General features: G+C 58.8%; 2 protein-coding genes across 8 annotated transcripts in view; one reads left to right on the top strand and one right to left on the bottom strand.

The window, feature by feature from the left end:
* RASAL1 (RAS protein activator like 1) overlaps positions 1-13,078 on the top strand; it is a 30,002-nt gene extending 16,924 nt beyond the window's left edge. For all 6 annotated transcript variants that reach the window (XM_060612356.3, XM_060612357.3, XM_060612354.3 and 3 more), the window contains 14 exons: positions 275-363; positions 1,067-1,184; positions 1,308-1,461; positions 1,834-1,898; positions 2,167-2,279; positions 3,267-3,459; positions 6,453-6,590; positions 7,416-7,557; positions 8,711-8,883; positions 9,844-9,981; positions 10,068-10,203; positions 10,965-11,085; positions 11,964-12,040; positions 12,300-13,078. In XM_060612356.3, the coding sequence (XP_060468339.1) occupies positions 275-363; positions 1,067-1,184; positions 1,308-1,461; positions 1,834-1,898; positions 2,167-2,279; positions 3,267-3,459; positions 6,453-6,590; positions 7,416-7,557; positions 8,711-8,883; positions 9,844-9,981; positions 10,068-10,203; positions 10,965-11,085; positions 11,964-12,040; positions 12,300-12,439 (1,797 nt within the window). In that variant the 3' untranslated portion in view covers positions 12,440-13,078. The remainder of the gene's footprint in view (positions 1-274; positions 364-1,066; positions 1,185-1,307; positions 1,462-1,833; positions 1,899-2,166; positions 2,280-3,266; positions 3,460-6,452; positions 6,591-7,415; positions 7,558-8,710; positions 8,884-9,843; positions 9,982-10,067; positions 10,204-10,964; positions 11,086-11,963; positions 12,041-12,299) is intronic.
* Positions 13,079-13,920: 842 nt separating this feature from the next.
* DTX1 (deltex E3 ubiquitin ligase 1) overlaps positions 13,921-26,796 on the bottom strand; it is a 35,181-nt gene continuing 22,305 nt past the window's right edge. For both annotated transcript variants that reach the window (XM_060612364.2, XM_060612365.2), the window contains 7 exons: positions 17,665-17,726; positions 17,143-17,304; positions 16,818-16,879; positions 16,174-16,332; positions 15,936-16,097; positions 15,749-15,838; positions 13,921-15,104 (listed from right to left, as the gene is read on the bottom strand). In XM_060612364.2, the coding sequence (XP_060468347.2) occupies positions 14,880-15,104; positions 15,749-15,838; positions 15,936-16,097; positions 16,174-16,332; positions 16,818-16,879; positions 17,143-17,304; positions 17,665-17,726 (922 nt within the window). In that variant the 3' untranslated portion in view covers positions 13,921-14,879. The remainder of the gene's footprint in view (positions 15,105-15,748; positions 15,839-15,935; positions 16,098-16,173; positions 16,333-16,817; positions 16,880-17,142; positions 17,305-17,664; positions 17,727-26,796) is intronic.

Below are 26,796 nucleotides of genomic sequence, written 5' to 3'. Positions count from 1 at the left end.
GAGTCGCCCCGTCTCTCCAAGCCTCAGTTTCCCCAACTGTAAATTAAGGGTCCCGTGGAAGCCCTCAGGGTCCTGGCAGGAGCTGATGATTTGGGACTGGGGGAGGGAGCGTGGCTGCCGTTGCGCTGATAGGGTATGGTGGGGGAGAGGCGGTGGCCCCTGCCAGGCTGTGCCTCCGCTCCTTGGGTGGGCAGCCCGAGCCCTTCTAGGGCTGGGTGGGGCCTGGGCCTCGGCGGGCAGGGCTCAGCTGAAGGTCTGTGTGTCCCCCCTGCAGGTGGAGTTTCCCCCACCGGTCCTGCAGCAGAACCCTCCCCGTGGCTGGTTCCGTCTCCTGCCCTTCCCCAGAGCCGAGGAGGATTCTGGGTAAATGTAGGCTGAGCTCGTGTTGAGTGCTGTCTTCAGCTTGCGGGCACGTCCTCACGGGTGCCCCGGTCCGCCCACAAGCCGCCACCACGTCCCTTCGTTCACCCATTTGACAAGTGTCTGTCTCGCGACGTGCGTTTCGTATGTGCAGATGGGTTCGCCGTATACCCATCCACGTGTTTGCGTGTGAACGTGTCAGTCCCCACCAGTCGGTGTGTGCTCGGAGCCCTGGGTCCCTCCACACCTGTCCACATCTTCTGTTCTTGTACACTGTGGGCTGGCCACGCCGTTTTTATTTAAAAAATTTTTTTAAGTGTATTTATTTATTTTGAGGCGGGGAGGCGGGGAGAGGAGGGGCAGGGGGAGAGGGAGAGTCCCCAGCAGGCTGGTCAGCGCAGAGCCTGAAACGGGGGTGGGGCTGGTCCAAACTCACGAACCCGTGAGCTCATGACCTGAGCCGAACGCAAGGGTCAGGTGCTCAACCCACTGAGCCACCAGGCGCCCCGTGGCCTCACTGTTTTCGTTGACTGTACCCGTCCCTTCCTCTCTCTCCGTGTCACTATCCGTTCGCACCCGCCCACATCTGCCTTGTTTGGCTAACGTCCATGCTCCTTATATCTGTGTTTGCCCCTGCCTATCCTGGCCATCTGCCCCTGTGCACACCCGCCTGATGCTCTTACCCCTGGGGCCTGACCCCGGTCAGGGGGCAGCTGGGTGCCCTGCGGCTGAAGGTACGCCTCATCGAGGACCGCATCCTGCCCTCCCACAACTACCGGCCGCTCACGGAGCTGCTCACGGAGGCCGTGCGGGGCCCGGCAGAGGTGGGTGCCTCAGTCCCCCCCGGGGCCCGGCACCGAGGCCTCTCCCTGCTTCGGAGATCCCTACCTGGGCTCTTTTGCCCTCGGGGCCCTGGGCCACCTCTCCTGCCTCCTGTCCCTGCCCAGGAGGATGCCGCTAGTCCCCTGGCCGTGCTGGAGGAGCTGACCTCAGGGGACTGCCGCCAGGACCTTGCCACCAACCTGGTGAAGCTCTTTCTTGGCCAGGGCCTGGCCGGGCCCTTTCTGGACTATCTCACTCGGCGCGAGGTGACCCGGACCAGTGAGTTGCCTGCATGAGCCCCAGACGTCACTCCTCAAGGATGGGGCCGGCGCAAGGTCTCTGAGGGAGAGACGGGGAGCCTCAGGCCGAGGTCAGGGGCTCCTATGTGTGTGGATGGGGAGGGTCCCTACGCTGTGCACCGCCAGCCAGTGGGGACGCAGTCCCCAGTTCGGGCCCCGGTTTTGCCGCTCTTGAGCTGTGTGACCTTGGGCAGCTCATCTAACCACTCTGGGCTCCTCTACTGTGCATGAAGTTGATAGTACAGCTCTCCTTGGTTCCTGAGGCGGGAACATCATGACTCCCTCCTTGGGTGGGCGGGGTGGGGTGGATCCAGCCCCCGATCCCAGCGGACACTTCCCTCTGCCCTCCCAGCCGACCCCAACACCCTCTTCCGCTCCAACTCCCTGGCATCCAAGTCAATGGAACAGTTTATGAAGGTGAGCAAGAGGCCTGGCGGGGCCCAGAGGTGGCTCCTTCGAGGGGACTCCCGGGACCCCGGAGCTGGGGTGGCCGAGCTGGGGTGCTGGTGGCTGGTGCCTGGCCCTGCCCTGAGTCGTACCTGGAGAGCGCCCCCCACCCGCGCTCTTGGGCCTGCCTCAGTCTCCCTCTGAGCCTCTCCCCACGTGCTGCCCCCCGCCCCTGGCTCATGGGCACGGCTTAGCCTCATCCTCAGCCCCTGCCCCACGCGGCGCCCCCTGCCCTCAGCTCGTGGGCATGCCTTACCTGCACGAGGTCTTGAAGCCCGTGATTAACCGCGTCTTCGAGGAGAAGAGATACATCGAGCTGGACCCTTGCAAGATAGACCTGGGTCGCACCAGGTGAGCGAAGCCCGAGGGGTGAACCGCGACCCTCTGACAGCCCCCTTGTCCGCCTGGGTCTGTGCCGACCGCCTCCCCCTCCCTCTGGCCCGGCCGCTGGGGAGCCCTGCATTCGGGCCGAGAGCCTCAGCCGTGAGCACCGAGCTCCTCCGGCTGGAAGGGGTAGTGGTCGCGGGCGGGCCTCCGAAGCTGAGCCCCCGGGTTCAGATCCCGGCTCTGAGGTGGGCGAGACGGACCCTACACCTGTGTGGGGACGAGAAGGAAGGGGATAAGTGCTGTCCCATCGCCCCCTCGGCAAAAACAGCTGGCGAGAACCTACTAGGCGCCAGACCCTGGCTGAACGCTGATGCCCTGCGGGGAAGAAGTGGATGCCAGTCCGTCTTCTAGGGGGAGGTGCATAATCAACTAAAGAAGGTTATTGAAGGTGATCGGTGGAGTGGAGGAAGACAGAGCAGGGGAGCGTCGTGGGAAGTGCCGGGAGCAGGGGAGAGGCTTGCAATATTCCCTAGGGTGGTCACAGGGAAAGCCTCACAGAGAAGGGGACTGTTTCAGCAAAGACTGGCAGGAGGTGAGGGAGGGAGGCGTGCACAGATCCGGAGGGGGAGTATCCCAGGCAGGGGGAACAGCACGTGCAAAGGCCCTGAGGTGGGAGCGGGTGTCCGGCATGTCCACACTGACAAGGCACCGAACCGGGGTGTGTGATGGCGTGTGACGGGGAACGGATGGCCTCTTTGAGGTGGGCACGCTGAAGCTAAACGTGTGCACAAGAGTGTCCCAGGCAGAGGGGACAGCATGTACAAAGGCTCCGAGGCAGGAATGAGCTCAGCGTGTTTTTTAAGCAGCAACAAGAAGCCGGGTGCGAATGGTGCGAGGGGAGGTTATGGGGGTGGGAGGGGAAGGTGGGTGCTCTGAGCTCGGTGGGGGCTGGCGGAGGGTTTTGAGCAGACAGATGCTGGGCTCTGAGGCACGGCCACTCTGTTTCCCCAGGAGAATCTCCTTCAAGGGCGCACCCTCCGAGGAGCATGTGAGGGAGGCCAGCCTGGGGCTGCTGACGGGCTACCTGGGGCCCATCGTGGATGCCATTGTGGGCTCCGTGGGGCGCTGCCCGCCTGCCATGCGCCTCGCCTTCAAGCAGCTGCACCAGCGCGTGCGAGAGCGTTTCCCCCAGGCGGAGCACGAGGTGGGCCACACGTTCCCAAGGAGCAGATGGGGAGACTGAGGCTGGCGAGGGGCAGTAGCTTGTCCAGGGGCGTACAGAGAGGCGGGGCAGAGGTGGGACAGAATCTGGGTCTGTGGGTCTGGGATCCAGGGGCAGTAATAATGAAAATGATAATAATAATAATAATAACAATGGCAGCAGCGAATGCTATATCTACTCCTTACCCTGGGTGGGACCTCCTCTTCCTCTCGCATTACCTTACCTCGCCTTCCCATCCACCCTATGGGGTGGGTACCAGTATTCTCCCATTTTACAGAGGAGGAAGCAGAGGCCCAGAGAGATTAAGTCAAATGGCTAGGAAGGGGTGTTGCTGGGATAGACCCCCATCCAGGCACCTGGCTGCTGAATCTGCTCGAAACCACCAAATAATAGAATCTGGCACAAAGTAAGTGCTTCTTAACTTCAGCGGTCAGAGAGACAGAGAGAGAGGGCATGTCGGCACACAGTAGGCGCTTCGTAGCAGACGCCCCAAGTGGTCTAGAGATAAATCCCTGCATGTGTTACTGCTTTGCCAATGTTAATATAAAAGTTGCGAGCGCTGCAGGCCTCAGGAAGGTGAGATCAATGAACGAAGCAGTCAAGGTGTGGGGCAGGCACTAGGGCGTCGTAGGGACTGTGGCAAACTGGAGCCCCCACAGCTTGTCTTAAGGGGGCAGCTGCAGAATTCAATCACTTATTGCCAGGCGGGAATGGGGACCCGGCATGGCCAGCTCTTCAGAGTTTGCTTTCTTTCCTTTTTTCTTTTTTTTTTAAATGTCTATCTTATTTTTGAGACAGAGAGAGACAGAACACGAGCAGGGGAGGGGCAGAGAGCGAGAGGGAGACCCAGGATCCAAAGCAGGCTCCAGGCTCCGAGCTGTCAGCACAGAGCCCGATGCGGGGCTCGAACCCCTGGATCGTGAGATCGTGACCTGAGCCAAAGTGAGCGCTCAACCGACTGAGCCACCCAGGCGCCCCAGGGGTTATTTTCTAAAGCCAACATTCTGGATTTTATGTGAGGTCGCTCATTTTTAAAACGTTGACTCCGGGGCGCCTGGGTGGCTCAGCCGGTTAAGCGGCCGACTTCGGCTCAGGTCACGATCTCGCGGTCCGAGAGTTCGAGCCCCGCGTCGGGCTCTGGGCTGACGGCTCGGAGCCTGAAGCCTGCTTCCGATTCTGTGTCTCCCTCTCTCTGACCCTCCCCTGTTCATGCTCTGTCTCTCCCTGTCTCAAAAATAAATAAACGTTAAAAAATAAATAAATAAAAAGATACCCCCCCCCCCAAAAAAATAAAAGGTTGACTCCAGTTCACCTAAAAACAAGAACAACATGACAAAACTTTGAGCCAGTTACTACACGTTGGCGGCTGGCCTGGCCTGTGGGTTACCAGTTTGAGCTCCCCTGGTTTAATGGTCAGCGTGCCTCCCAAGGTGGCTGTTGGCCTCACTTACAAATGACATCAAATCAGGCCAGCTCTTAATGGAGCGCTGATGTAACGGAAATGTGGGCGGGGCGGGGGGTTCACTCTGCCGAATAATCTAAGACCTGCTAAATGTTGGAGAGGTAACGGCCCAGTCCCTAGAGCTTGAGTTAAGAGCCCTTGATTATGCCATACTTCTCCCCACTCTCTGCTTACAGATGGGGAAACTGAGGCCCAGAGAGGTTAAAGAGCCTTGGCCGAGGGTGGTGGACTCAAAGTTAGGCCTCTGGTCTCCCAGCGGGGGTCCCTTCCTTCTCCTCTCAGCCTCTGCTGAGGAGTGAGCTCTCGGCCTCCAAACTGGGACGTCGCTTGATTTACGCCCCACTTTGCCAGGCTGTCGCCTGGACTGGAGGTGCTAAGTGGGACAGAGCTGTGACGGGGGGAGGGAAGGGGAGCGGGAGGCCAGACAGCCTGGCCCTTGTGGGGAACCCAGTATCGGTGACACCCAAGTGTCCCCCGGTCCTTAGCTCCCACGGAGGGGCGGAGGCCATGGCACGGAGCAGGGACTTCCTCAGGCCCATGAGGGTGGATGGGGTCATGGAAACCCAGGGAACCCCTTTCTCTGCCACCCTGACACCCGTTCCACCTTAAGAAAGGAGGAAGTCAAAGAGCTGATCTCGAAGACTAAACTTACCCTGGAATATGGCAGTTGAGGGGGTGGTGGCCTCGGGGGCAGCTCAGGGGTCCAGAGGAGCGGGGCTGGGGGCAGAGACCCCCCTTCCGGGCGGTGTCAGGCATCCAGCTTTAGGCAGGGTTCACCGTCAGCGCAGAGGAGACGGGGAGAGTATTGTCTCATGTGTGAATACAACCCCTAAATAAATACCGGAGCACATTTTTGGGCTAAATACAGCTGGGCAAGTGTGAAAGGTGGGTGGGGAGTGATCTGGGGAGAGCCAGAGGCACCCAGGATAAAGGCACGCCCTCTCTCTGCTGGAGCTGGAGGAACCAGCCTTGTCTGCGGGTGGGCCAGGCCCGGGACTCACACAGAGGGGCCAGCCAGACCGGGTTCTCTCCTGAGCCTCCGCTTCCTCATCCACAAAATGGGGATAATAGCACCTACCCCCTAGGACTGTCGCTGGTTCGGATCAGTCCCGACGCTCAACACAGTACCGGGGGTCGAATGCTGGAGGGTGTGATGGAGAGCTGCGTGTTCAGATCCTGCCTGGGTTCAAATCTCGGCCCTGCCACTCCCAGCTGTGTGGCCTTGGGCAAGTCACTTGGAGTCTCTGAATGTCTGCTTCCTCATCCGTGAGCGGGGAATGATGATGGTGCTTCCTCCACGGGGCTGGGCCCTTAGCACGGGGCTTGCAGTGGAGGGTCGGTATTGTTCCTCTGCTTTCCAGGGGAGGAAGCTGAGGTCCAGAGAGAAAAAGCCGTCTTGGCGGACCAGTGTGATCTCCCGGCCCATCTCCCATCCCACTTGCCCTTGCCTCAGTTTCCCCATCTGGGATGTGGGTTCTGGGGGGCTCTTCTCACCTGCGGCTCCTCTCGGCAGGATGCGAAGTACCTGGCCATAAGTGGCTTTCTCTTCCTGCGATTCTTTGCCCCTGCCATCCTCACCCCGAAGCTGTTTGACCTCCGGGACCAGCATGCGGATCCCCAGACCAGCCGCTCCCTGCTTCTTCTTGCCAAGGTGCTGGAAAGGGAGTCCCACAGCCTGGGTGTTCTTCGCCAGGGAAAAGCACAGGAACGGAGCCGGAAGGCCAAACCTGCCGAAATGGTTTGAGACCCAGAGAAACCCGTCTGAAACACCCATTAGCCTTCCCTCCTGAGTGTGAAGGCGTTCATCCCATTATCCAACTTCTTCTCTTGGAACGAAAATTCTGCCCTTTCAGGAGGAAAGTGGGAAGCAGGCTAGTCGTCCTGTGCGCCTTAGTATGAATTAGGCCATCATTTGCGAAGTGGCCATATTTTGAAGTTCTTTTCCTTTTTAGGTTTTTTGAAAGTCGTTATTCATTTAAGCAATCTCCACAGCCAACAGGGGGCTCGAACTCACAACCCCAAGATGAAGAGTCGTGCCCTTTTTTTTTTTGTCCTTAGAGAGAGAGGGAGAAAGCACAAGTGGGGGAGGGGCAAAGGGAAAGGGAGAGGGAGAATCTCAAACAGTCTCCACGCCCCGTGCAGAGCCTGATGCAGGGCTTGATCTCACGCTTTTCTGACTGAGCGAGCCAGGAGCCCCATATTTTGAGGTTCTGATGGGCTCCAGAGTGTGCATGAGAGGGGTCAGGCGGTCCTGGGCGGGGGAACTGAGCTCCGGAGGGAACAGTGTATGGGTGCTGGGGGTGCGTATCTGTCCCCAGGGAGGGGTAGATATGACTCCAAGCAGGTGCTGCTATGAGTCTCCTTTCACTGAGCACTGATTTGGGAGTTAGGACTTGCGCGCTCCGTTCTGGGGCCACGGAAGGCCCTTCCGCCTGAAGTGACCTTGGCCCTGGCGTCCCCTGCTTCTCTGTGCCAGGCTGTGCAGAGCATCGGAAACCTGGGCCAGCAGCTGGGCCAGGGCAAGGAACTGTGGATGGCCCCCCTGCACCCCTTCCTGCTGCAGAGCATCTCACGTGTGAGAGACTTCCTGGACCGGCTGGTGGATGTGGACGGGGAGGGTGAGTCCCTGTGTTTCTGCCACATCTGGCCTGTCACTCTACTTGGCCCTTGGGACCCGCCCTTGCTCTACCCCTGCCGGCCCCGGCACTGAGACTGTGGACCTGCGGGTCAGCTCGTCAGTCAGCTAACACTCCCTGGCCCCTTCTGTGCCGGGTCCCAGAGATGAACAGAGCTCAGGCCCCGTCCTCCAGGCCACCGCGGCCAGTGCGGTGGGTGGATACCATCACGTGGTGTCGCGCGACCAAAAAATATCTATTAAGGGCTTACTGGACACCGTTCCAGGTGCCGGGGAAACGGCAGTGAACGAGACAAGAAATTCCTGCTCTCGTGGAAGTTTTATTCTCACGGGGACCACAGAATTTGAGTTAGCAAATAACCTAGTGTGTTGGGGAGTAAGTAGAAAAAACAAAGGAGGGAGGGAAATGTTGGGGTGGGGGGTGGCAGGGTGAACTTTTAGGTAGGATGACCAGAAGCGGCCCCACTAGGGTACTATTAGAGCAAAGAGCCGAAGGGAGACCGAGGGCAAGCCATGAAGATCCCCGGGAAGAGTATTCCAGGCTGGGAACCGCATGTGCAAAGGCCCTGAGGTGGGGGACAGAGAGCAACAGTGAGGCGCCAACGTAGAGGAATGAACGAGGGGGAGCAAAGGAGAGGTGGGGGCCGGATTGTGTGTGGCTTCGGAAGCAGCTGGAAGGATTTGGGCCTCGATGTGGGGTGAAATGGGGCATGGGACACGTTTCGGCACAAGAGTTGGGGTGAAGTCTGTATCACGACGTGGGGCCCACGTCAAGAGACAGTTGGGTGTGAGTCACACAGGTGCACCGCGTCAGAAGGCGGGGCCCTGGTTGTGACATAGCAGGGTCCTTGTGTCTGGGCTCCCCAGGCGGCTAGATCCTGGGCCCTCCCTGGACTGACTTCATAAGATATGCCCCCCACCCTCCCACCCCACCCCCACCCCCACCCCCACCCCCGCTGGCTGCCTGCCCCACTGTCTGTGGGGCTCCAGGGGAGGGCTTCTCCAGGTCGACTTTGTGCTCCCCGCCCCACCTTCAGTGACACCCCTCCTCCTGTTCATCCCCCTGCCTCCTGCTCCTGGGCGCACTGGCAGGGCAGGATATGAGGGGTTCACTGTCCCCCCTCCCCGTTTCCCAGAGGCTGGGGGCCCAGCCAGGGCCCTGGTGGCCCCCTCGGTGATTGTTCGTGAAGGTTACCTGCTGAAGCGCAAGGAGGAGCCCGCCAGCCTGGCCCCACGCTTTGCCTTCAAGAAGCGTTACTTCTGGCTCAGCGGGGAGACTCTCTCCTACTCCAGGAGTCCTGAGTGGCAGGTGGGGCCCCAGCCCGCAGTGGAGGGGTCTCCCTCACAGAGCTGCCTCTTTGTAGGCAGGGGGAAACTGAGGCCCAGGAACGGGGCAAAGACTTAGCAAGTCAAGCTCTCAGGCCAGGCTCTGCTCACGCCTTTGGGCCGGCGTGGGCCCAGGACAGGCACAGGCCCTGTACCCGCACACGCTCCCCATCAGACGTGGGCACGCACGGGACACGGACCATGCTTAACCGCCCTGAGATGTTCCCGCCCAGAGGCACGTGCCTGGCCGTGTAGGCACGCACGGGCCGACATTCGTTCACTCAGCCACTCATCAAACATTTGCTGAGCGCCTACTGTATACCACACAGCGTTCCAGGCACTGAAGTACAGCAGTACACAAGGCCCAACGTCCCTGGTCTCACGGGGTTGCCGTTCAAGTCCAGCACCAGCTGGAGCCGGTGCTGGGACGCGTTTCTTGTCCCCACGCCCATAAATGATGGCGAACGCTGGAGAGGGTGCGCAAGCGTATCCTTCCTACTTTGTCCGCAAAGCATGGATTCCAGAGTTCAAATGCCTGGTTCCCAATTCTGCCTCCACTGGCTGAGTGGCCTCGGGAGGGCCAAGTGACCTCATCTGCACACAGGCTCAGCCTCAGACATTGGTGGCCGTTGACAGGCTGGAGTGCGGGAGGCACGCCCCAGCTGCTGCGCGGGTGGTTGCTCTGACGTCTGGTGATGATGGGAACTGATGCCCAGCGAGGTGGTGGCTTACCTAGAGAGTGATGGGGCAGGGCTGGGGGGGGACTCGCGGCACAAGAGCGCGGACACACACGCACAGATCGCAGATCACAGAGACGCAGGCTTGAGTGTCCCCCCCCCCCCCCCGTCCCCGTCCCCATTCCCTGATGCACGCCCCCAAAGGAAAGCTGCCCCTGGGCCCCCCGCACCCCGGCCCACCCTGCAGCCACAGCCCTGTCTCCCAGATGCGCTTCTCCATCCCGGTGTCGCACATCCGCGCCGTGGAGCGCGTGGACGAGAGCGCCTTTCAGCTGCCGCACGTGATGCAGGTGATGGCGCAGGACGGCGCCGGGGCACTGCGGACCACCTACCTCCAGTGCAAGGTGAGGCACCGCAAGGATGGGGACGGAGGGCGTCCCTTGGGGCCCCCTCCACCCCTGACCGCCCCCCCCACCCCGACTCCCTGCAGAATGTGAACGAGCTCAACCAGTGGCTGTCGGCCCTGCGCAAGGCCAGCGCCCCCAACCCGGACAAGCTGGCCGCCTGCCACCCGGGTGCCTTTCGCAGCTCGCGCTGGACCTGCTGCCTGCAGGCCGAGCGCTCAGGTGAGGGGGCGGGGCGGGCTCAGGTTCCGCCCTCCCCAGCCGTCAATCAGCGGGTGCCCCGCCCACACCCCCCTACGGCGGGTTACTTAACCTTTCTGTGCGCCTCGCTCTCCTCAAGCGGGGAACAGTGGCTGCCTCCTAGGGTTGTTGTGCGGACTAAGTGTGTGTTCTCAGCACTCAGAACGCCGACCGGCACCTAGGGCGCATTGCGTGTGAGAGATTTTGTAAAGCACCTTCTATGGGCCCAGCATCCGGTGGTCAAGGCTCGCTCTCAATGAAGACCGGTGGATAACCAGACAAGTGTCCCACGGTCTTATAAGTACCAAAATTAGGCTTTTGGGGCTCCAGAGACTGCCTCTGAGCCGGCCGCAGGGTTGGAGATCAAGGAGGGCTTCCTGGAGGAGGTGCTGTTGAGACATGACCTGAGAAGAGTAGGCGATAAGCAGTGAGAGACTGGGATGGGGTCACGAAGTGTCGTAGGCAGAGCAAAGCGCCCGAGCAAAGGCCTGGAGGGGGCGCGGGGAGGGCTGAAGGGTCGAGAAGGGCCTGTGGGAGGAGGCTGGAGGGAGGGGACGCTCCTGCTCTGCTGAGCCAGGGCGGTGGGGGGGGGGCGGGGGGGGGGAGGCAGCGGGGCTTGAAGGAAGTAGGAGGCGGGAAGAGTGATTTTAGACGCAGAAGGGTCTGGGCCTGGCGACCCTCTGCCCCGGGGGCTCCCGGAGGGGCGGCGGGAGGCAGTGCTGACGGCACCGTGTTCCCCTCAGCTGCCGGCTGCAGCCGCACGCACTCGGCCGTCACCCTGGGGGACTGGAGTGACCCGCTGGATCCCGACGCTGAGATCCAGATGGTGTACCGGCAGCTGCTCCTGGGGCGGGACCAGCTCAGGTGGGCGCCCCCACCCATTCCGCTTCCCCCGCGGTGACCAGCCAGGCCAGCTCCGCGCCCCCCCCCCCCCCCCCCCCGCCCCCCAACCCTCCCACGGCCTCCCCGGCTCATTTATTCATTCTTTCCCTGTGCATCAGCTGACTTCCTGGCCGGGCAGGGCGTGCGGGCCCCAGGTGAGGCGGGGAGGCGTCCTCAGGCTGGCCCTAGTGCAGAAGTGGGTCCCGGATCTTTTACCATCCCGGGCTCCTGGGACACGGGCACAGACCGTGGATGTGCTCCTATTCCCCCCTGGGTGGCATCACCACCGGTCAGTGGCAGAGATCTGCTCCAAGTCCTTAGAGAGCGGGTTCTGAAGCTGGCCTGACCTGGGTTCGAAGTCTGAGCCAGTCGCTTACTGGCTGTGTGATCCCGCGCCCGTGGCTTACCCTCTCTGTACTTGTGTCTTTTCATCTGGGAGATAGGGACAGTCACAGCGCCTGCCTCTTGGACTTGTCCCGAGGGTCAAATGAGCTAATACAGGTGAAGTCTTTTTGTCGATGCCTGGTCGCAGTTAGCTTTCGGTAAATGGTAACAGTTACTATGCTGTGCAGCCTTAGGCGAGTGCTTGACCTCTCTGTGTCTCAGTGGACTGTATAATGGACCCAATAGTAAGTACCTACCTCAGATACATTTGTTGGGATCGTGAGGTGAGTTAATACACGGGAAGGGCTGATAGTAGTGTCTGCACTCTGTCTTTGCTGTGATGACGACAATGGTCGCGGTGGTGGTGACGACCGGGAATCCTTAACGCCCCCTGCAACCAGCAGAGAACCTCTGGGGTAGAGAACGACATTGGGGATCGGGGACCAACCTTGTCTTTTCTCTCTTGCAACTTCCAGGATGAAATTCCAGGAGGATTTCAACATAGATACAAGCCCGGAGGCAGATACAGTGAGGGCCTCGGGGGCCAAGGAAGGTAAGGGGTCAAGGGGCTCCCTTTTCTTTGCCTTCTCGGCTGCCTCCTACAACTTGTCAAGCACGCCCCTATTTCCTCCCCCCACCCCCGCCGACTCCCCCTTTGCCGGTCCACCAGCAGGTGCGGTGAGTGGGGAGGGTGAGTGTGTGGGTTCTTGGGGGCACAAGGCCGGTCTGGAGCCTGAAAAGCCACGGGGACTGGGCTCCGGGAGCCTGCCCTGGCCCGGCTGAGCCCCCGTGGCCCCTTGTCTCCCTCCCAGGGGCCTGTCCTGAAGCCCTGGCCCGGCAGAGAGAGGCAGCTGGCCGCCTTCTGGAGGTGCTGGCAGATCTGGACAGAGCCCACGAGGAGCTCCAGCAGCGGGAGCAGCAGAGAGCGGCCCTGGGTCCCCTGGGGCACTGAGGAGATGCCAGAGCCAGCCTGGAAGGAGGAGGAAGGAGCCATCGGGCCCCTCTCAGGGCACCCCGGCCCCTCTCGGCTGCCCTGTACCTCGTCGATGCCGCGGCGCGGACGCTTCTGGAGACCTCCCAGTCTCTGTGCCCCGAGTCCAGAACCCCAGGCACGGAAGCCCTCTGGCAGGGGGCTGGCCTTGTACTGAATGAGTCTCAGTCTCTGGGCTGAGGCAGCTGGGAGTGGACGGGAGAGAAGGAGCCTGACTCATCCGGTTCAGCTGAAAGTCTCTGCTAAACCGGACCGGCCTCCGCTCACACCGACAAGGCCGTGGCCCCGAGCTGCTGCATACAGCCGTACATGAATCCCTGATGCCCACGTGGCCTTGTTGCCCAGACAGGCACGAAAGAGGCTCAGCCCTTCCTGTTTTCACGTCTGCCGATCTGCGTCACCTCACGGACCCTCCTGAGCCCTGCCTTGGCCGAGAGTCCTAACCGCAAGCTTCCGGAATCGGGTTCCCTTAGGAATAATGGGGGCTGGGAGCCCAGTGCGCCAGACTCAGACCCCTGGAGCCTGGGATACCTTGGGCTAGGCTCTTGTCCCCTCTTTGAGCCTCAGTTCATGCTGTATAAAATAAGGAGGGAGTGTCTAGATGTGTGGCTGTCAAACTGGGTTCCACGGAGGTGGCTCGGGAGCCAGGGAGGGGTTTCTCAGACTGTGGTCCAAAGCTCAGCCCCTAGGTTGTCTGCTAGCGATGCAGCTGCTTGGACCCCACCAGCATCTGCTGAATGAGGATCTGAGGGAGTGTGGGAGCAGGGAGCAGGATTTTTAACAAGTTTCCCAGGTGATACGGATGAACACAAGATTGGAAGATCATGGGGCCGGGAGATTTTGCATAGTAGGGTTTGAAGTGAGATTTTGAGAATGAATCACGCAGGGTAAAATGAGAACACCCACTCTGGGAAAACCGGAAAGGCTTCCAAGGACTCCTTTCTGGTTTTGTGTGACTAGAGGGTGGGACAGAAACCAAAGTATGTATGTAGGGATAAGGGGGACCAGGAAAGATGCAGCGCTATCCCGAGAGTGGCCAGCAGGTGTCGCCTGGAGCCGCAGCAGGAGCCGATCACGATGTCGCCCAGCTCCTCCGTGTTTTCTCCGAGGCTCTCAGCCCCCCAGCCCAAGTCCCTCATTCCTAGTATTGTACCAGGCAGCTGCTGTGGGCATTGCCTTGGGCTCTGCTCGAGAAGAGCACGTTCAGCCCTGTCCTCTTGGGTACCCTCTGCCTCGGCCACCTTCACACCCGCTGCGTACCCGGGGACAAGAGAATTATGGAGCCCCTCCAACCCCAGCTGCCCAAGACTGAGAGAGGCAATGGTCCTGGGGTCATCGTTCTGTTGCAAGCTCCCCGGGAGGGTGGGCCAGAGGCCCCCCCCCCCCCAGGAACAGAGCCACCCACCCAGCCCCCGTCTCGGCAGGAAAGAAAACTGAGTGAGGAGGAGAAAGACCATTTATTTCTCCACCCACAGTGGGACTGGTAGGTTTTCAAAAGAGCAGTCGCTGGCGTCCCTTTAAATCTTGGCTGACTTCCACCGTGGCAGCCAATCAACAGAGGCGGAGCTGGTGAGTTGCCTGGGCAACAGGCCCCTGGTTGGCCAAGACCATCAGCCACCCCACTGCCCACTCCCAAGAAAGGGAAATGGACTCTTTGCTGTCCGGTCTGCTTTTTTAGACCCGCTGGCCTAAGCTCGGCCTCATCCAGCCTTTGGATCTCGGCGTTGGGAGCGATTTGGCGGAGAGGACAGGATGGGGAGGAAAGGAGAAACAGTGCCTTTATCTGGGACAGACATAAGGCCTGGGGACGGGAGGGGAGAAGAAGGAGGCGAGAGTCCCAGAAGGATGAAGAGACACAAGCACAAAACAAGGTCCCTCTAGTCCCCCCTCTCTCTGGCCTCTGCCCCTTTGCAAAACTGCTGACTAACTTCGGGTTCTACCCCTGGGCCCACAAGTGCCCATCAGTGGGTGGCAGAGGGGGGCCCCTTTCCCCCAGGCGCTTGAGCTGAATCGAGACGCGGGTGGGAGTCCACGTGGAGGATCACAGGGGTCTTCCGTCTCTTTCCCCCCAGCCCGGGGGTAAGTAGAGGCACGTGGGTGCGCGTGCGTGTGTTCAACAGGACACGTGTGTTTGCGCGAGGGGGTGGGGCTCTGTCTTTTCCGTAGGGAGGTTACTGTGGTTCCGGTGTTCTCTCCGCCACCCTCTCAGGGAGCTACGGGTCGGAGCCGGCTGGCCTGCCATCCTCCTCCCATCATTCCAACCGCCATCAGCCAAACCCCCAGGATGCTTTTGGCTCCTTCCGCGGGCTCCTGAACCCGGGCCACCAGGACGCGCCTGGCAGAGGGAGGCAAGTGCCGGACCAGGGGCAAAGCAGGAGGGAAGGTGGGCCGCCCCCGGGCCTCAGGCCTTGGCTGCAGCCTCGGACACGCCCTGGGCTGTGAGCTCGGCCAGCACATTGTCTAGGTAGCTAGCGTCCGGGTAGCCGTGGCCCGTGAGGTTGGATCCAAACTCGGTCTTGTGGTGGATCTCGTTCCACACCACGGTGTCCGACTCGCCTGTGGTGTTGGACGTGCCGATGGTGAAGATGAGTCTCCGCTCCCAGGCGGTGATGAGCAGCCTCAACACCTGGGGGACAGGAGTGGGGACAGGAGGGGGGGCTGAGCGGAGGGCGCGGGCAGCCCCGCCCCTGTGGCTGGAGCCCCTCCCGCCCAGCCCCCCTCCTTCCTTGGCCGAGCTGCGGCCCTCTCACTACCTGCTAAGCCCTGCGGCATGCCCGCGGGCGCCCAGCCTGGCCGCTTCCCTCCCTAGAGGGACCCCCCTCCCCTCCCGCCTGCAGTGAGAGCTCTTTCCAGGCTATCTGCCCGTTTCATCTGGGTCTCCAACTGAAGGCCCTCGGCTGTGTTCGGTTGACTACACAGCCATCTTGTGACTTCTTTGGCAATATTCAAAGGCCTGGGGATTTCACGTGAAAATCAGAATTTCTTGCTTCTCTTGAAAAACAAGGGAGGCAGACGATCCGTAGTGTACCAGCTGTGTGATCTTGGGCAAGTCACTTGCCCTCTCTGAGGCTAAGTTTCTTTATCTGTAAAATGGGGTCAAGACCTTGACCTCCTCAAGCTGGAAACGAGCCCAGGTGTGTGAAGCCACCTGGCGGGGCTGGACACGCACTAGGAGGTGACGGTCAGTGTCGGTGAGGGCAGGAAACAGGGACTGGGGGTGAGGGGGGTCCCCGGCCTGCTCCCACACCCCCGCACCCTCACAGCACCCACCTTCCGGCCCTTCTCGTTGTTGGGCAGATAGCAGTGACGCGGGAAGCCTCTTGCGGTGAACTTCTTGCCTGGGTTGGGGTGCTCAGGGCCCTGTGGGGGGCGGGCAGCAGAGGCTTGAGCCACGGACAGGTGTGGGGGACCTGTGCAGGGTTCCGGGGGGGGGGGGGCAGGGGCACGGGGGCCTCACCTGGATGCCTGTGGGGATGTCGTAGACGATGCGGATGGTCTGGGTGTCGGCGAAGCCGGGCAGCGAGTGCGGGATGAGGTGGAACCGCATCTTCCCAGGCGGCTGGGTGCCCGTCTTCTCTCCGTAGATGGCCTTGCACGTGGGGCACTGCAGGCTGCCGTCCTGGGGCAGGGGAGGCCGGCGGTGAGGCCCCACCCCGCGGCGTCCCGGCCCCGCCCCCTGCCCCCACGCCGCCCACCTTGTTGCCATTGGAGTACATGGCCACGAGGCACAGCAGGTGGTACATGTGGCCGCAGCGGCCCAGGCGGCCCACGAGCTCGGGTCGCACGCCCTTGTGCCGAAGCACGCCTTCGTAGCCGGATGCTGTGACCAGCCGCTCCATGCAGATGGTGCAGTCCTGACGGAGGGGGCGCAGAGGGGACACTGACGACGGGCCCCGGGCACGACACCCTCGGGCCAGCGCTGCCCCTTGGCGGGAGCCAGGCCCCAGGCCACCAAGGGTGGCGGACGGCCCCCTCTCCGGTGCCCCCTTGTCAAAGGGAGGGAGAGAGAGAGGACACCCCCATACACTGGCGGCACACGGCAGAGGTAGAGATGACCCCCCCACCCCTCTCCAGGGGGGATGAAGGCAAAACTTAGAACGTTGGGTGGAAAATATGGGTGCAAATAAGATTCGAAAGCCGTCAACCATCCAAAGATCGGTGAATGTGATTCTATTAAACCTAAGCGTTTCTGTCCATCAGAAGACACTGTGAAAAAGGGAGAAGGCCAAGCCCGAACTGGGGGGGACAGACTGTAACACACGGGGCCACGGGAGGAGAAGGGAGCTCAGGGGCTGGGCCCTCGGTCTGCCCAGGCCAGTACCCTCCGCTGGGGGCTCACCTCATCGGGCGGGTTCTTCACCTTCTGCATGTACCTTCGAACCACATCCTCGGGGTTCTTACCTGCAAGGACACAGCGGGTGGGCTGGAGGGTGCCCAGGGTCTCCGCCCTGAGGGCTTGGCTGGGGGGGGGGGTGCACAGAGGGGTTGGCAGGAGTCACATGCCAGCGGCTGATGTAATCAGAGTTGGCGGCGGAGGGGGTCAGGGGCAAGGGAGCGGAGATCAGGAGACGGAGGTGGAGGCCTAAGTCCTAAGAACAGATGGGAGTTGAGGGGTCAGGGTCAAGGGTTAGTTAGTGGGGCCAGGGTCGGCGCGGAAGGCGTACTCTTCTTGAGGTGCTTCTTCTTGGTCTTGCGGCACACCCCGGGCACGCCGGGCACGGGCTTGACGTCGCTCTTGCTCACGGGCGGCGGGTGCAGGATGGGCTTGGGGGCCCGCGTCAGGCACACGGGCAGGCCGGCGGCACACAGCAGGATCCCGGTCATCCCTGGGGACGCGGCCGGGGACGGTCAGGGGGCGGAGCGCTCTCCCGGCCCCGCCCACCCAGCCCTCCCGCCGGCGGGAGGAGGCCGCAGGCCTTCCCCCAGGCCCCGCCCATCTGCCCCTCCCCCGAACGTGGGGGCCCCCGGGTGGGCGGGCGGGGTGGCCCTGGGCCCCACCCCAGCTGGAAGCCGAGTGGAGCGCCTTCTGCGGGCCCCGCCTACCCCGGCGTCGCGGTCCAACGGTAGGGGGCGTTTCCTCTGGGCCCCGCCCACCAGCCTCGCCAAGGGGCGTGGCCACAGGGCAGACAGGTGGGGCTGCCTCCTCGTGGGCCCCGCCCTTCTGCCCCACCGGGGCTGGATCTCACCTGCCAGGGCCGGATGGACGGGCCCCGTACCATTCAAGTTCTTCACCGGGAGCGCGGGGACCCTGAGGGGAGAAAAGAGGCCGCAGCTGGACTTCAGCCCCACACACCGGAAGATCCGAGGGCTCTGGTTTGGCTTCTGGACATACCTGCACCTCTGTGTCATTTAGAATATGACCGCCAGGGACATAGACATCCTTCTCTTACGGGGTGGGGTGTCATTGGGACCGCTGCCCCAGTTACAGTGGAATGAGTACTGACTCTTCCCTACTCCCTTGTGAGAGCTTGGGGGCCAACAGTTCCCTCCCACTGGCCGCTGTGCCTGAAACCCAACTCCTAGTGATGTAGCCATTCTAGCATTTCTCCAAGTTTCTTATATGGAGCACTAGTGCCTATAAAAGGTTCTGGGAAAGAAGGATTCAGGGAGCAAATGAGTTATGAAACACTTCACTGCCTCCTTGGAAATTCACAACATATATGAGCATCTTAAAGGCTCTGATAAGTCCTGCATAAGGAACTATGATTAGCAAAGATGAATCCAGGTTTTCCAAAGACATTTCACACGGAACACTTTCGTCCCCCCTCTCGAAGATCTACTGATGGCAGTTCCTGTAACTAAGGCACTGTCCCCTCCTCAGATGAAAAGGCCCCAAGAAAACATAGCCTGCCTCCCCTCTTCGCCTTCCCCCACCAAAGAGCTCTCTGGCTTTTGAAATCAGCCAGAGCTGCTCTCATATCTCAGCTTAATAAGCACTAACCGTCTGGGTGACACGCAGCCCATCAGGCACCTCTCATAAGCCCGTTTCCCATCTATAAAGCAGCACCTCGTGTTTGCCCTGAGGAGTCAATGACATTCTGCCTGTCAAGGGTCCAGCAGAATTCCTGGCACCTAATAAAGACTCTAATGGCGTTAACCACCATCATCGCCCCGTTGACGTGCAGGCCTGGCTGAAGAGTTCCACCTCCCCGCACCTCGGCCCACTGAGTCACGGAGTGTCTTCTCTTCACCTGGGAGAGGAAGCCGTGCAAGTGTTGCAGTGACGAGCCTGGGCGAGTCACTTAACCTCTGTGGCCCCTGGTCTCCCTACCTGTAAAATGGGGATAACGATACCTCACCCCCAGGGCTGTTGGGAGGGCTGACTGAGAAGATCCACGGTGACCTGGACAGTGTGCCTGCCTGCGTCTTCGTGACTTCAGTGCTTGGACACGCAGGTGAACTACTGTCTTGCTGTCGACGGGCACAAAACGCTGGATGGATGTCTTGATGGACAGGAGTGTTCTCAAAGGCAGGGACGCCAGAGGGGCCTGGGGGGGGTGTGCCAGGAAGGGACGGGGGCCGCGACAGCTGGGAAATTGCTGCGACAACCCCCTCTGCCTGGCTGCTCAGGTCTGAGCCTGGCCGGGGCTGCCTGGTCACCTGCCCCTGGCAGGCACAGAGGATACTAGGGAGCTGGCTGGGAAGCATCTTTTAGCAAATGGTATGCTTGGCAGGCTTGGGTGCACCCGCAGTGGATCCAGAAACGCACACACACACACACACACAGACCACCCCAGAGGCATGCACACACACACCTCCACGCAGACACACAAGCACGCGGACACATCCACACGCTAGGGAACACGGGCATGGGGAGCAGATGTCAGGGTCCTTGAACACTATGGTGACCCAAGGCCACCGAACACCGCTCCTGCACGGGTGCTACTGGTAGGCGGGCACCGCGGGACCCCCAGCGCCTGGCCAATCGAGGTGTGTGTGGGGAAAGGTGCTGTGCCTCCGTTTCCCCACCTGTAATGGGCATAAAGCCTTGTGAGGGTCCAGTGAGGTGAAACACGCAAAGCTCGTAGTTTGGGGGCAGGGCTGTGAGTGGAGGACGACTTTCTCCTTCTAGCAGCCTGCTGGGAGCCCAGAGATGGGGCTGAGTTTCCATCCGACCCTCTCGGGGTCTGTCATAATCCTCCAGGACCTGCCTAAAGGGTATCACCTAATCTTACACCTCCCCATACTCTTCCAGGAAAGCAAAGAGGCACGTACCTCAAGCTTCTTCTCTTCCCTGCCCTGTCCTTCAAAAGAGTTCTAGTGTAGACACTCTGTTAAGGTCCTCGATATATTTAGGTCTCCCCGACCTCCTTCCTTCCCCTTCCATCTCATGGAAAAAAATCCTTTTCTCCAGGGCTATCCGTAAAACGGGGGGCGCGGACAATATGTAGCGTGCAAAGCACTACTCCTTATCGCCCACCTGCAGCAGACATCACTAATCCATCACTGCATGCTCTCAAGCTGAGCAGAATCCTTCAGGTCAGGACGGCCCCTACCGATCAGTGAGGACAGTTCGCTACCCGAGGTTTACCTCACGCCCAATGTCTGGTCCAGCTCATGCCCCTGGTCTTGCTGAGTCTTTGGCCTGGGAGTTAGGGAGCGGGGGGGTGGGGGAGTGCTCAGAAAGGGAAGGTTTTAAAAATCTCAGCTGCCCTACAATTCCTGACACCCCTTAAAAACCACAGGGCTCGATTTACAAAAATGAGACTTGTTCCCAAGAAGAAGGTTGTGAGTAGGCTGTGACGGGGGGGGGGGGGGGGGCTGTTTTTTTATTTACTCATCAAGAGCTGGGGAACAGTCTCAAGGCAGCCCCCAGCCTCTCTTGATGTGCAGGCCCCCCTGAGAGAACCCAGGGTAGCAGGGTTCCCACGATGCCCGAGCGTGGGAGCCACCCGGGGCCTCCTTTTGATGTGGGATGCGCTGTTTCCTCCCAGTCAGCAAGAACATCCTTCTGTCCTGGACAAGAGTCTGCTGCCCGCAGGCCTCCCGGAAGGGGGGTCGGCCCGCACGCTGCGCTCCACCCTCTCGGGGCCCAGCCTGGCAAAGGGTAGGAGGAAGCCGTCAGCACCCCCTTGAGATCTGCTCTGACCAGGAGCCAGGCCTGGCCACCCCAGTGTGGAGAAGGGTCCCGCTGCCACGCTGGTTTCCCTGCTGTCGCACCTACCTCTGCCTCAAGGCCTGTTCCTCCTCTGCCCTCAACCTCGTTTGGCTCCTACCTTGCTCAGAGAAGAATCCGACCCCTTTGCCCTATGTGAGATAGCCGGTACCTAGCCCTTTGCCCTGGGCTCACCCCCCGCTCCTTCTCCCCCAGCCCCCCTGGTCTCCTTGCTGTTCCTCGAACACGCCGGCCATATTCCCACCCCAGGGCCTTTGCACCTGCTGAGCACTCTCTCCCAGAGTGCTCTTCCCTGGATGTCCTCAAGCCTTGATCCCTTGCTTGACACAGGTTTCTGCTCGGATGTCACCTTGTCAGAGACATGCCCTCCCATTTTACTCCAGAGAAACCTCTGTCTCGGCCATTACCTTATTGATTGATTGACTTAGCGCTAACCATGACCTGATTATAAAGTCTGGTCTGACCAGGCCTTCCCTGCCTCTGTGACCTCGTCTCCTACCCCCTCCATCTCTCTCCCCCGGACACATCTGCCGTGGCTCTAACATAGTCTGAGGCTTCTGTCAAGGCCTTGGCACTTGCTGTGCTGTCTGCCCAAAGGCCCCCCCACCCCGATGCTGAATGGCTCACCTAGGTCCCTGCCGCAATGCCACCTCACGAGAGAGACCTTCCTAGGCCACCTGACTTCAACCCCAGTATACGGCACATAGCAGATGCTCCATAGAGCCCTGTTGCACGAAGGGAGGAGGGCGGGCTGGATTTTGTGGGAACGTCCTGCGCGGACGACTCACGTGTACGCGCTCAGGCACCTCCTCCCTGTGTGTTCTGTGCCCACGGGTGAAGTGAGCCTGGAAGCCCACGTCCCAGAGAGACACCCTCTGTGGCCTCCAGTCCCCTGGAGGCTCTCTGCCAGCGCTCCTTTTAGAGTGAGCGTGCTCAGTGGGCACCCTGCACGACAGCACAAGCAAACCGACAGAGTCCCAGAAATGCTCCGCGTCCCGCCCGAGTGCAGAGGTTCCCTGGCGCGGTTCCTGGGAACCCGGGCATTACACGGAACCGTCTTCCTGAATGTGCCACGGACAGGCGGGCGGGGGGGGGGGGGTGTTCTCCATGGTCAAGAATTCCAGGTACTCACTATGTGCCTGGCATCATTGTCACACTTCACTTCCTCATCTAATCATCCCCCAACGTCTGTGACATCCCATCTAGAGAGAGGGAAACTGAGGCACAGAGAGGTGAAGTAACTTGTCAGGGGTGGGACCAGGATTCCAGCCCAGGCTGTCAGACTCCAGGGTCTGTGCTCTTAGCCATGCCACACTAACCCAAGTTCTCTCTCCATGGCTTAGGGGCCTAAGCAGGAGGCTCTGTCTGAGAAAGAAAAGAAAAGAAGAGAAAAGAAAAGGAAAGAAAAGAAAAGAAGAAAAGAGGAAAAAGAAAAGGGAAGGGAAGGGAAGGGAAGGAAAGAAAAAAGAAAAGAAAAGAGCAAAAAGAAAAAAAGAAAAGGGAAAGGAAGGAAAGAAAAAAGAAAAGAAAAGAGAAAAGAAGAAAAGAGGAAAAAGAAAAAAAAGAAAAGGGAAAGGAAGGAAAGAAAAAAGAAAAGAAAAGAAGAAAAGAGCAAAAAGAAAAAAAAAGAAAAGGGAAGGGAAGGAAAGAAAAAAGAAAAGAAGAAAAGAGGAAAAATAAAAAAAAAGAAAAGAAAAGGGAAGGGAAGGGAAGGAAAGAAAAAAGAAAAGAAAAGAAGAAAAGAAAAGAGCAAAAAGAAAAAAAAGAAAAGGGAAGGGAAGGAAAGAAAAAAGAAAAGAGGAAAGAAAAGAAGAAAAGAGGAAAAAGAAAAAAAAGAAAAGGGAAAGGAAGGAAAGAAAAAAGAAAAGAAAAGAAGAAAAGAGCAAAAAGAAAAAAAAAGAAAAGGGAAGGGAAGGAAAGAAAAAAGAAAAGAAGAAAAGAGGAAAAATAAAAAAAAAGAAAAGAAAAGGGAAGGGAAGGGAAGGAAAGAAAAAAGAAAAGAAAAGAAGAAAAGAAAAGAGCAAAAAGAAAAAAAAGAAAAGGGAAGGGAAGGAAAGAAAAAAGAAAAGAGAAAAGAAAAGAAGAAAAGAGGAAAAAGAAAAAAAAGAAAAGAAAAGGGAAGGGAAGGGAAGGAAAGAAAAAAGAAAAGAAAAGAAGAAAAGAGCAAAAAGAAAAAAAAGAAAAGAAAAGGGAAGGGAAGGGAAGGAAAGAAAAGAGAAAAGAAAAGAAGAAAAGAGGAAAAAGAAAAAAAAGAAAAGGGAAGGGAAGGGAAGAAAAAAGAAAAGAAAAGAAGAAAAGAGGAAAAAGAAAAAAAAGAAAAGGGAAGGGAAGGAAAGAAAAAAGAAAAAAGAAAAGAAAAGAGAAAAGAAAAGAAGAAAAGAGGAAAAAGAAAAAAAAGAAAAGAAAAGGGAAGGGAAGGGAAGGGAAGAGAAGAGAAAAGAAAAGAAAAGAAAAGAAAAGAAAAGAAAAGAAAAAAGAAGCAACCAGAATTCGCCTGAGATACAAGGGATGGAGGACGTGGCTTTCCTCCTTGCCAAGAAAGGACAAGCAGAGATGCTTCATATCTGCACTGGCTGGGAGGCGATGTTCAAAGACAGGAGGAGATAATGTGACATTTTCCTAGCTGCTCACACTGTTCCTCGCACTGTTCCCTGCCCTTTTCCTGCCTGGGTACCTCTGCCACACTGTTCCTCCTGCCTGTCCATACTGTCTATTCCCAATTCACATCTGTCCTTTGAAGACAGGTCCAAAGGCCACTGTCTTTCTTCAGGAGGCTTTTTTTAATCTACCTCAAGTGGATTCCCATCTACCCCTTCTTTTAATTCCCTAGAGACCATGGATGATGCTTACCTTTTTTTCTTTTTTTTAAGGATACAGACATTTTCTATCTCGCTTTCTAGTTGTGTGGTTCCACGCCTACCTCCTCCGCCAGATTGTGAGCTTCTAGAAACGTGTCTGAACCAGCCCTGTGACCCTGGGATGGCAGATGAAACTCCGCGCACATGGGTTCTCAGGAAGTACTGAATAGAGGAAGAAATTGGTCTACTAGCTCTGTGGCCCCTTCGGTGGGGCGGGGGGGGGGGGGGCGGTGCCCTTAGAAACAGCAGTTCTAATACCAAATGTCCCCCCGGACACAAGGTGGACACAGGGGCGGCAAACGCATGACGTGAGTGCTACACTTCCGCACCCACGGCAGGCATCACCAATCAATCCCGGCACTCCCTTCCACTGAGCCAAAACGCCACTCCAGACTCCTCCTCAGGAGTGCTCCAGGAAGACGTTAGTTACCATTCAAGCGGAGATGGTGCATGAGATGAAATCTGTTTGTCATCTGTTTTGAGGGACCGAGGCCAAGAGAGGGGAAGTGACTTCACTAAGGTCACCCAGCTGGTTAGTGGTGCACCTGGCACCAGTTCCTGGAATTTCTGAGTCAGCGGCCAGGGCCGACCCCTCCGGGCTGGTCTGCGGGGCCATCTGGAGTTGAGTGGGCTTTCTGAGCCCACTGTGCCCTACAGGCGGGTTGAAGTTTTTGACCGGGGCCCTGGAGCTGGCTCAGGCCCAGGGAGGCTCCATCAGCTGCACAAGTGGACCCATCTGCTTGCTCTGGCCACTCCTCCCTGTCCCAGGAATAAAGGGGCTCAGGACCCCCGGGAGGCAGGAAACCACATGGACACGCCCTTTAGCGTTGCCGAGTTTCCATCTCTCTGCCCACATCTGGCTCCTGTCCTCCCCCTGCCCCCATGGCCAGGGCAGGCCCCAGGCACGTCACATTCTCTGATGATGGTTTCCAGGTCCCATGACTGGCCTCAGGTGCCCTCAGGACACCTGGCACTCGTGCTGGAGTCCCTTGGGAGGCTCCAGCCTCAGTCATTCGGGTCCAAGTGGGTGACGAGGGGGCAGAAGTGAGAGTGCCATGTCACGGGAGAGGGAAGTTGAGCAGCACGCGGGGATCGCCCACGTTCCTTGGGCCTGCTCCCCTCGCCTGCCCCCATTCAGTGGCCCACTCCACCTGCACCCGACCCCCTGATGCCCACAGTCCTGGGGCCAGCCACGTCCCCACTCTCACCCCCTCTGCAGGGCTTCAGACATCGAGGACATCACAGTGAGCTCCGGGGGCCCCATGGGCCCAGCAAAACCCACAGGCCATCAACGGCTGCTGTGTGGAGGCCTTGCTCACTTCCCCTTTCTGCCTGGACAAGCCTCTGAGCTTCTACGGGCCTCAGTTTCCCCTCTGTCAAATGGAACCCCTCATCCCTGCCCCTGTCCACTCCTAGGGGAGAAAACGGTGCAGAAGTCCCCTAGAGAGACCTTATGAGGGGTGGCCGCCATTTAGGGCCAGATTTATCCAGGGGCCTGGGGGCTCAGCACCACCCTCCTTCAAACCCCGGGTCCCCTCAGGCCCCCAGAGCAGTGCTCTGTCAGGGGAACCCAGGCAGGGGGAGGGGGACGGGGAGGGGAGGGCTGGCGGTTCCCACGGCCTGGGGCTGCCGCTTGCAGACAGGAGTATGTGGTTTGGCCTCCCAGGGAGCGGGGCAGGAAGTGCTTCAGGTCTGGGGCTTGGGGGTGTTGGGTTTGACCTTGTGGTGAGGCGCCCGCCGGGAGGGAGGGAGCGGAGACTGCACACCAGCGAGGCCAGGAAAGGGGGGAGGGTGGGCAGGCCAGAGGCCTAACGGGGACACGGGGACACGGTGAGGGTGAGACTTTTCATGTTGTATCTTTCAGTCCTTTGGTGTTTTTGAAGCACCGAAATGTAATGCCTATGAAAGAGCCGGAGAACGAAATACGAATTCTTTAAAATGAAAACACAGGGGCGCCCGGATGGCTCAGTAAGCATCGGACTTCGGCTCAGGTCATGAGCTCACGGTCCCTGAGTTCGAGCCCCGCGTCGGGGCTCCGGGCTGACCCTGCTTCGGATTCTGTGTCTCCCTCGCTCTCTGCCCCTCCCCCGCTTACATTCTGTCTCTCTCTCAAAAGAAATAAACACTAACAAACAAATAAATAAGCAAAATGAAAACGTAAAGTCACTGCTGCAAGTAAAAAAAAAACAAAACAGGAGGAAAACACCCAAATACACGTATATCGTCCAGACCGTCTCCTGTCACCCCAGAGGAAACCTGTTACAACAAAGTCACAGCCTGCTGGCTTCCATTTCACACAGAATAAAAGCCAAAGTGTCCCCCCCCCCCGCCCCGGCCTCAGGGCCCTATAGGACTGGCCCCATTTTCATCTCTGACCTCTTCTATCACCACTCGCCCTCTGCAGCGTCTCTAGCCACACTGACCTCCTCAAACATACGGGGCCTGCTCCTGCCTCAGGGCCTTTGTACAAGCTGCTTCTCTGTCTGGAATGCTCTTCCCCCAGTTCTCCGCGTGGCTTGCTTTTTAACCTCCTTTGGTCTTTGCTCAAATGTTACATTCTCAGTGAGGCCTCTTCTGACCTCTTTCTTTAAAATTATATCCCTGTCATCCGTGCTTATGTGTCTTCTGCTATTTTTCCTCTGCAGCAGTTACTTCTCCCTGGACCATGTTCTAGAATTTATTTACTTAGTTTATTGTTTGCCAGTCACTAGACTGTGGTTCCGGGAGGGTCGGGATTATCTGCCTTATTCACCCTTGCCTCCCCAGGGCCCCAAACAATGCCTGGCACACAGGAGTTGTTCAATACATAGGGGTTAATTCATTAAAAAAACAAACAAACAGATGAACGTAGGGTATAAGGAAGGTAAAAAGAAACAGCAAACTGTGACAGGTAAAAACATGACGGATAAAGGGTTAATCGGCTTCATGCAGAAGGAGCGTGTGCAAGTCAATAAGGAAGCAGCAAATAGCCCAAGAGGAGGGGAAGCAAAGGGAATACACATGTAATTGGCAAAAGAAGGAGCCACTGGTGGCCAGAAAACAGGGAGAGGTTCTCAGGCTTACCGAGAACCAGAGGGAGGAAAATGCCACTCGGGCGGCACCTCTGTGGCACAGCTCAGGTTGACGTGATGTACAAGTCTGACAGGCATGGAAGGGAGCAGCACGGCTCCCCACCACTGGCGGGTGGTGTAGACGGTGACGACTTGAAAACGCAGGCACTTTGACACCCGGCCTCATGCTGGACAGCGGCCTGGGTTGCCGGCCCCGCTTCACAGGTGCAGACACTTGAGGACCAGAGGGGACAGTGAGTCCCCCTGGGGTCCCACAGGGAGAGGAGGTGCCGA

This window comes from Panthera onca, chromosome D3, assembly GCF_046562875.1.
Source record: "Panthera onca isolate mPanOnc1 chromosome D3, mPanOnc1 haplotype 2, whole genome shotgun sequence".
In the NCBI taxonomy this organism is placed as follows: domain Eukaryota; kingdom Metazoa; phylum Chordata; class Mammalia; order Carnivora; family Felidae; genus Panthera; species Panthera onca.
The sequence above is the reverse complement of the archived record's forward strand: the minus strand, read 5'-3'. Positions and strand labels throughout refer to the sequence as shown.